We start from the raw sequence: 9,983 nt of genomic DNA, 5'->3' as shown, positions 1-9,983 counted from the left end.
CCCCCCCCCAAGCTTTGGAAATAACAAAAGTTCTCACATGTTTTGAACTCACTAGAGGTATTCTAGACACAAATATTCAGGAGGAACTGCATACTAACCAGTGTTGAGGTAAGGCCTCCAGGAAACTTTAATTGCAGGATCAATCACATGACCGACCCTACGGCTTGGGAAAGACTTCAACACAGCTTCCATCTGAGGTGACGGCTGAATGTACAGCAACTTCTGATGAGAACCTGATGAGACCACATCATGTGATTAGCACTCTCTAAAAAAGAACATTTTTTTCTTTTAACATAAGCCCAGTCATCCTAATAATTGTCCTTCATGCCAGGTGAAGTCAAAATAGCAAAATTACAGAGTGAGAGAAATAAGGCCCTGACACGATTGATAAAGTAACTTGACAGGGTACATTTGTATTTTTAACCTACCACAGAATAAACATTCACCAACCTTTTGCTCTATCTTAAGAGAACAATTTTGAGCCCAGAAAATGCCAGATCTTCATGACAACTTACCAATATAAAGTAAAGGTTGATGCATGCTCTCATTCTCTAAATCCTCGGGTTGAAAATTTCCTAGAGTGGGAATATGTCGTCCATCAAAAAGACTCATTGCTTCAATTTTCCCATTTCTTAGCAACCATGCCTTAGCAATGGGGCTGTTGAACTGAAATGTAAAAAAAAAAATCACATGAAAACTGAAAAGATGATCAAACAATCTCTAGATTTCTACACATGGTGACATCAGTCTTACTAAAACAATTTGTTGAGGTACAATAGACGGCTAAGGTAACCTAAGTGTTATAACCATTACCAAAATTGTACAAGATAAAAGTAGGAAAAATTCCACTTAAATATCATGATGTTTGGTTATGAGTTGATCGCTATGTAGCATGCTGACTGCTTCATTTCACAGCAAAGTCACACATGTACAAACACTTTCAAAGTGAGGACAGGAAGAGTTTAAGATATTTTGACATTCATCGCTATGTTCAACAAAACATTCAAAACTTCATAACTTTTAATTGACAGTAGAAACATCAAGTAACCATTTCAAATCAGTACAGCCACAATCCTTGGGGCACCTCATGCAAGCACTAAACCCCCCCTATCCATGCACACACACACAGACACCAAGCCTCCTCACCTTATGCTCCCATTTGACAGTAGCCGTGTCTTCCTTACTCAGTGCAACAACTTTTCCCTCAGGAACAATCAGTCGGAGATAATTCTCAGAGTCAAGATCTTCTAGGAACTCCTTAGGTGAGCATTCCTCTGAAATTTGAATACAAATACAATATTGATCACTATAATGCTGTTACCACATTATTTTCACAAATACAAGCAACAAACAAAAAATAAAAATTAAACCACCACAGTTAAAATCAGAGGGGAAAAATTAAGTCCACTTGAAATACTTCATAACAGCAAACACATTTTTTCCATTGGTACTAAAGAGTATACTAAACAGACCTAAATTCACAACAAACATGATCACTAAAACCTCGTTTTAAAAATCTGAAGAGGAAACAATATCGTAGATGTAGCATAAATTAGGTTTTTACGGTACTTAAAGATCAGATCTAATAGTCACTCTAAAGATAGCACTTTGGCAACATCTTTTACTGATTAGTTTGAAAAAAGTATCGAGACCTCATTCACTCTGTCAAACAAGTAGAATTCTCTAAAGTATGTCATGAAAGCAGATATCTTGACACCGAGCTCCCTACCATCACGGAAACTGGAGAACAAAGGTATAGAATCTTCCATGTCTTCGTTGTCATCTATGTCATCATCATCAATCTGCTCCTGTTTCATTGGTGGAGGCAAACTAGCCTGATGCTGGCCAACACTGAAGTTCCACCTGTTAAAAGAATACAAAACACATGAAAAAAAAACATCTTTAGTCTTTTTACTCTACCATGAAATAACATCACTTCATAACACATTACAATCATTATGAAACCATTAAACTAGAGAGACCATTTTCAATTCCATCTAAGGAAATATAATCGAATACTATGTCATCTGATCTTCAGACACTGACCACTTAGGAGAAGAACATTCTACATTTCTCACTAAAGAAGAAGAGACAAAAGGGAAGCAATGTCAATCGCCCGCTGCACTTTGGGTAGGAAAACAGGTGTGCGGGGTAATTTTTGGGCTGTTCAGGATCAGAGGTGACACTCTTGTAAGTATAGCTACATGAAAACCCTTGGACGAAAAAGAATGAAACATGGCAACCAACCAGAGAAAATACCAAACTTACTACAAGCAAGCGTCCAGTGCTGACAAATTATAGACCTGGAGAAATTGCCCTGTTTGTGTGATTTTCTTCCATTTTTCAAAAACTAAAGGGAGCTGCTGCATGTACACCAACTAGACAGCGGCCCCACATGTCTCCTTTGTTGCAGTAAAATTTCAGATCCCTGTGTGTAATACATTTTACATAACAACTTAAAATTACCACCAGGTGGAAACTGGGTATCAAACTGAACAAGCTAGCCAGCCAACATACGAAAAGTGTGTGAAAGCTAGGCGGCATGTGACTGTCTGCCGAAAACTAAGTAGGTCACAGATGAGTCCACAATGGGTTTTCTTTATACCATTTTGTTAAGTCGTAGAAGGGGTAATCAGAAAACAGAGCTGATCCTTTTAAGGTCAAAATTATATCCTTTCTGTACCAAGTAAACTAAATTCAGCTAAATTCTGCCCAGTATGTTAAAAATTTGACCAAAGTATTTTTTAAACTGAGATGTGTTGAAAACTTCAGGCGTTTTGTAATACCTTGCAAGCCCGGGCCCCCATATCGGTAGCAGTTCAAGCAATGTTGCGTAATTCAACAAATTTTCACGCAAATATTAGTCTTAAAGATTCAAAGTAATAAAGACATTGAAAAAGCGATAGCAGAACTAGATTCTGCACAAAAAATCATACGCACATACCAAGTTTCATTCATAGACCCCAATTCACTATTGACTTGTGAACAGGTTTCCTTCAAAATATGCCTACATCAAGAAACTTCCCACTTTTTGGCGATTGAAAGAGCTGCAGAGCTGGCTTACCATAGGAAACTTGCATCTCCCCTAAACACTAAACAGCAACAGAGGATGAAAAAGTAAACGTAAAAAAAAAATCCCAATAACTTTTTTATTTATCAATGGATTCTTTAAATCAAAAACCACAGTCCACTAAGAATTTACTTTCACTTTATCTTGTTTCAGAGCAATGGATATAAATTTAATTTTTCCTTGTCATTGCTGCAAAAGGGACATGTAACTTGCCTTCCTTTTTTATTTTGTAGGTGGGGGTTGGGGTAGTTGAGGGAATGAGGGGATTAGAGGAATGGTGGAAGGGGAAAAAGGGGAGGAGGGTGGTGGTGAGGAGATGCAATAGATATTAGACATGATTAGACATGAAAGGGTGTCATATCTACACAAATGTCAGTTCTTTTGAATCACATTATCTCCAGCAATCTTACTTTTCATGTCCATTCTTAATATCCACACAACGAACAACTTGAGTGGTCCGCGTCAACACCAGTACATCGTTGCTCACTATGGGGTCATTTTTCGCTTCACCTTTGCTGTTGCTACAACCTTCGCTGCCACACATGAACTGAATCTGAAACAACAAAACAATTTTTTTTTGTCTTGACGCAGCTTCACAAGACCCTGAGTTCATGCCTTTTCATCCAATACTGAGCAATGGAAGGTGGAAATATCATTCTCAGAGTGTTTATAAGATTAAGTTGCTTTCTGGTACAATTCTACAAGCTCACAAAAATGAATGATAGATAAGGACCTTTTGATGATAAACATAATTGGAAGAAATCTCAATACTGCATTTTTCTTGTTCTAAGAACTTTTCTTAATACCGTTACTAATTATAATCTCACCAATGTTCTGTGACATGCAGCAAAACACAAATTGTCAAAAAGGAATCCAATCTATCAGCTGTACAGTAATCACCTCTCCAGTTTTGAAGTCAATTCCGTAATTTCTTATATCTTTGCTCCCTACAACCATAGAATCATCGCTGACTCTGTACGTCGAGGACAACAAAGTCTCAGCAGACATTGGTATGGCTTCAACTTTGTCTCCATCAAACTGATAAAGGGCTCCATCAAGAGAAGGGATCAGCCTCATTTTTTTGCCATTGCGAATCACCTGTTAGAAAACAAGATAGAAAGAAATGGGCTTCAATAATGACCACATTTTTATATGCAGCAAATGATTGAACTAAACTTTTCTAACATGTACCATCTCAAGAAGAAATGAGGATTTCTAAGGACAAAATTAAGACAACTAAGGATAACTTCTAAGGACAATTTTTTCAGAAAAGTCTGTTTGCTAAACAAACCTCTTCGTCACTTTATAAAATGAGGCAAAGGAAGCTAGCTGTTGCTGTAATGAATGGCATTCGTCAAATCTTGCGAAATGTGAGGACCATGACGACGAACATTATTAGTCATATTTTGCATTTGGCTTACTGCTTCTATTACACACACTTCGTAAAACTAAATTAAGATTCAAATTCAGCAGTACTTGTTCTGTGAGATGAAATATTTTCATTTAAGAGACAGTTCATAGTATTTTCAATCTAGGTCTAATAATAGGCATTCAACCACTAAATCTAGGGTTTCTCTTCGTCCCTGAGGATCCAAAGCAGTGAAGCACAAACTGACCCTGCATCATGAAGGGGTTGGACTCATACATGTAAGGCCAAAGCCAAAGTTGCATTCTATATTATATACAAAAGGCATTTTCAGTTTTTCAATTATGACCTTAATTAAGCCTGATCAAGTTAGCACTGCTCTGGTTGCAATTGACAGATTCTGAGGAAATAAAAAGTATGTTGCTTAAAATAGGCTTTCTCTTTTCATTTTGAGTTCAGACATAAGAAAAATTCAGCATTTGGCACAAATTTTCCCTTTTGCCGCCACATGGTATTTATATTACAGAACTGTAGAATTGATTGAGCAAAACAAAGGAGAAAATTGTCTACCAAAATCAGACTCACCTCCATGTTTGCCAAGCTAGATGAATACAACGGCTTTGAATCAGCTTCCACAGCCCAGGCCACTGATCCCTGGTTGTGCAAGTCCAAGGCTGACACTTTCCCATCAATGGTGCTCACTAGAATGTAAAACCTGAAAGGCAAAGGAAGGGTTGTAAGTTCTTCATTCATCAGTCGGGACACATTTGTGAGGCAGCATGGTGAAATCAGGTGCTCACTTAAATAATAAAATGGGAGAAACTGGCATTTTTTTGCCTGTTTAGTAACTTTTATCGAATTTCTGTTTTTTGGCTCAACTCCTTTTAAGTCGTTTCAAAAACACATTTCTGGGTGGATGTTACTGAAAAAACGCTAATTAATAGAACTAAAAATGTAATTTTGCAATTTCCAAGGACTCTCAAGCTTTAGACTTTAGAAGTCACCTAACTTTGTCAGTCATTTTCTCGCTAATTTCACCTCTGAAATCAGGCTACCCCCATCTCCTTCAATCACAAATATCTTGACTTCTCTTCAAGAGAGATGAATATTCTTTTCATTCACAGAAAGGCAAATGAACAAGCCCGGCTTACACACTATCCAAAATTCACGAGCACCTGATTCCACTGCATCATGACAACATGACATTACATTATTTTTGCAGTGACTACATTCACAGCGCCCTGAATCATCCACCATTGCCACAGAGGCATGACTGAGATGCTACAGTCACTCAAAGTGAATGAGGAAACAGCAAAGGAATACTCGCGTGAAAAATAACGAAGCGGTGGTGCAAAAGCAACAGACTTTACGGAGGGCGAAAGGGGGAACAGCCAAACAGCTGCGGTCGACAAGACTTTGCTCGCTCAGCGCATGGAACACGACTTCAATTCTCTTCCTGGACCCGGCAACACACGACAATTTTTTGGTAAGTGTTTTACGGCCCTCGAAACTCCATTATAAGGTCATATGTGAGCGTGTGGGACACACCAAACATTTTGAATTGGTAAGAAATTTTGAATTTTGCCCGGGTGGCGTCCGAAGCCTACTCATCTATTTTGGACCACCAAAGGAAGTTTAACGAGTGCAACTTGCACACGGACCTCCTAGATTTTTCGCCCTTGTCTGAGAAGGCTAGGTGTAAATCATTCCTAACAGAAGATCAAAAGTGTGGCTGAAAGACAGCAGTAAGAAGGAGCCAAGCAGTAGCAGTAGAAGGGCTGCAAAAAGAGTCAGGAGCCCAGTGGAGGGGGCAGAGGAGGTGAAGGGATGGGGGAAAGAAAGTGGAAACGACAGAATAATGAGAATACTGCAAGAGGAGAGAAGGAAAGAAGGTGAAAGGAGACAATTTTAAACACTGCGTCACTTTTCGCCTGATTCTGTTACCTTTAGTTAGCGTGACTCAACAGCCCGCAAGAGCTCCCGGGCTTGGGGTCACGGGGTTAATGAGCCCTGAAGCGATTTTGCTGGTGTCGGTTAGGAAGTTCGCATTTTTGTCTATGTTTAAAACGATATAACTTTTTACCCATCCCACACAGCAAACCATTACACTAAAAGCTCAATGTCTTGAGATTTAATCTGCATTAGAATTATTAATTTCTGTGCCTTAGTTTTTGTTCAAGACAAGTGCTTGTAGAGTACCCAATTTGTCCTATCTTAATTACAAACTTATGAATAAATGATTATTAATTTAAAAAGGGAACGACAGATCTCTCCAAAATCTGTGTTAAACTGACTACAAATATCATGTCTTTTACCATGAGAAATCTTAAATCTGCGCGAATAGTAATAGTCAAGTTATAGGAGAAGAAAGATGCGCATCTGCGTTTTTTAACTAAAGACGATCAGCGTTAGCTCTCATTTTATTATTAAATAAGAGAAAGTGGCAGCCTGCATACATCTAAAAAAGATATAATGTTATAAGCCATTAAAAAACCCCCACAAAACCGTGTAAATACATGGGTAGAGATAAACTTCTTGTATGGAATAAAAATATTGACAGCTAACACAATCATTCTTAGTTTTTGTGTCGGAAATATGCGCGGACACAATTTTGAATGAAAAGAAATCAGAACATTGTCAGTTATTGCAAATGGTCATATAAGCGAAAATTAAAGCTGGAAAAGTCTGGTGCTGATTCAGTGTCACTGGAAAGCTATAAATTATTCTTATAACCCAATTACCGGAAGTCATCCCTATTATTCAGTCAACTTACAAAACCTAGACTTAGCGTTTTAAGAAAAGTAAGGAATTTCTGGAGTGTAACAGATACTGTTCGTATTACATTGAAGATGTATTCTGGCACTAAAAGCAATTTGTACTTTTCATGGAGAAACTTCAGGGTTACTTTTATAAACTTTCGAGAAAATATGCGAATATTCACGATTATATTAGACACATAAAGTTGTATTTGGAGGTGTTACTTCATAGCGAATAGTGTGCCCGATGGATAAAGTTGCAAAATTACAGCTGCTCTTTCTATTTGCGCAGATCAGATACCATCTTTTCTGAGTATCCGCACCAATGCTATGCCATTCATGTTCCAAAAGTTCGACAGACTTTGTCGAGCCGTTTTTTATATATTGATTTTTTTTCATTCACGCTAGTCAAAAAAATTTGCAATTTAGTATTGTCGAATCCAGGGCGTCTAACGAAATAACCAGACAAGTTATACAACGTCCATTCTTTTTTTGGTCTCAAGAGCAGAAATGCCCGCTTTGGTTGCACTAAATGAGAATTACCATTATTTATAAATACAAGGATACACCTAAAATTCTACGTTAAAAAGTACAAAAAATTAAGTCAGCCCAGACAGAGCGGCGACAGGGAGCTGACCCCCATGACCCCGGTGTGATAAGGCGCCCGGCGGGGAAACCCCAGCGGCAACTAAAATTCCACTGCCGGTGCGCTGTGTAGAGAAGAAAATCTTCGCCGCTACACTGATTTGAGCCCAGGACCTTTGAAAGAGAGGCGAACACCTTAACCTCTAGGCCACGAGAGCCCCCCTTGACGATTTGAAAATAAAAGGCCTTCGAAGAAACAAGTGAGAAGAAGAAGGCCAAGGCGGGAGGAGGGGTGGGACGGGGTGAAAAAAAGAAGAAGCAAAAGGGAAAAGGATACGGGGTGAAGCGAGCAAGATCATTCTTAAATTCAAAATTGCAAACTATGACAATAAAGTGCTGTGAACGTAGAGTCTAGTTTGCAGGCTACATTCACGCCACTATGTTCACTCAGACTCAGTGAAAGTGGCTATTCTCACCCGCCTGGAAGTTCTCGCAAGATCAACTCCTCCCCTCTTCTCTCTCTCTCTGTCTCTTTCTGAATACTGTCTATCGGTGTGGACGATCAAATTGACCAAAACAAAGTTAAAAAATGATGTTAAAACACAAAAGTAAATTAATGTGGTTGTCTACTAAAAAGAAGCTACGGCTATTTAACTTTTCGAATCGAGCCGAACTACGCGGGTCGCCATTTTGTTTTGACCGGAAATTCTTGCGCTACTCCTCTCTCTCTTTCTCTCTCTCTCCACTGCCCACAGACAAAATTGTACGCTTTTAGTAGGCTACAGTTGTAATGGAACGTTTGTTCACGGCACAGAATTCTACAATTTTTCTGTTATCACAGTGTAGAATTCTGTGGTTTAGGGTGAACGCAAAATTTGGTGAACGCGCACCGGGTGAGAATAGCCACAAGACTCGCCTGCACTATTCTCACTCCGGAGGTGGCCTCACTCAGTTCACAGCACTTTATTTATTGTCACAGTCACTGCATAGACGTCTAGTCTAGATCTATTTTTTTTAAAAGCAAGGGCGAGGGGTCAACTGCGAGTCAAAAATACACAAATAGTAGAAAAAGGTACGAACATGTCGCAGCTGGGATCTGACTGCCTTTTTGCTGGGCTGGCATGTCCAGTAGACTTTGTTGTTGACAACGGTGGTGAGTTTGTTGTTGAAGTTGAACTGACACTATTCGCCATCAGAGCGGTCAAAAACAAAGTCAAGATGGTAGAAACCGTCAGGATAACCTGCAAACATTTAGCCATCCAGTGTCCTTTTCTCCTCCGGCCCATGTTAGTTAAAAAAAATTAGCCAGGGAACCCACGACAAGTTGAAGAAAAAATCCCTCTAGATATTTATCCCTCCCCTTGGTACACGAGAACAACTGTGGTGTGAGGTGAGATTGTAATGTCAGTGTTTATTTCCTGTGCCGGAAGTGCACGGCATGGTAGTTCATTGGTTCCCTTGACGGAAATGAGGTCATAGTTACACGTTGGCCTCGAGAACCTGCCAGATTCATCTCTGGGTTTTCCCGATTACTTTTCTGCCTGATGTTTCTAATTTTAGTTAAAACGATGATTTAGCGGGAGTTTCCACCCCCGAGTTTCCTCATAAATACTATTAATTAAAGCAAATTGTTAATTTGTAACTAGGCCTAATTATAAATCTAATTGTTTTCAATATCATGTTTACTCCTAACATTTGCTAGCAAGTATTCTCTTGAGGGAGCCAACAACCACCGCATGAGCTGGAAGGCAAGCCTCTCGACTGACTCACCAACTTATATATAACCTATAATATTATGCAGACTGATGCAATTTAAAAACCAACAGACCATACAGACTTGACAGGAGTCGAACGTGTCATTGGGATCGAATCGAGGAGGTTAGAACTAAAACTTTAAATCTCCTTGGATCGAATGTAAAGGGGATTTAAGGGATCAAAATCACAGGCAGTGTTTGGCTTGGAGAAGAAAGACGGCATAGGCCTGAATAAAAAAGACAAGGACTATCAGAAGTACGAACGATGGGTTTATTTCCCAAAAAGACATTTAAAAGGGCCTAAGCTCTGTAGGCTATAACCTCATTACAAAAGACTCTATCTCTGCTGTTTGCTGGAAATTTCAGCTTATCATCTTATGAGACAGCGGCAGACTGACTGTGAACGACGTACAAGGTTTTACCCCTGTATAATCATAAAAGATTTTTAGGGG

General features: G+C 39.1%; 1 protein-coding gene across 1 annotated transcript in view; it reads right to left on the bottom strand.

Annotated features, from left to right (window-relative positions):
• LOC101854486 (eukaryotic translation initiation factor 2-alpha kinase) overlaps positions 1–9,219 on the bottom strand; it is a gene marked incomplete in the record, with an annotated part of 22,035 nt that extends 12,816 nt beyond the window's left edge. Inside the window, 8 exon segments of the mRNA XM_013080474.2 lie at positions 99–233; positions 516–666; positions 1,147–1,274; positions 1,730–1,863; positions 3,481–3,623; positions 3,971–4,168; positions 5,022–5,151; positions 8,858–9,219. Coding sequence (XP_012935928.1) covers positions 99–233; positions 516–666; positions 1,147–1,274; positions 1,730–1,863; positions 3,481–3,623; positions 3,971–4,168; positions 5,022–5,151; positions 8,858–9,063 — 1,225 coding nt within the window.
• Positions 9,220–9,983: the final 764 nt, after the last annotated feature.

Source organism: Aplysia californica, unplaced genomic scaffold (genome assembly GCF_000002075.1).
Source record: "Aplysia californica isolate F4 #8 unplaced genomic scaffold, AplCal3.0 scaffold00088, whole genome shotgun sequence".
Lineage (NCBI taxonomy): Eukaryota > Metazoa > Mollusca > Gastropoda > Aplysiida > Aplysiidae > Aplysia > Aplysia californica.
This window is presented reverse-complemented; position numbering and strand designations above follow the sequence as displayed.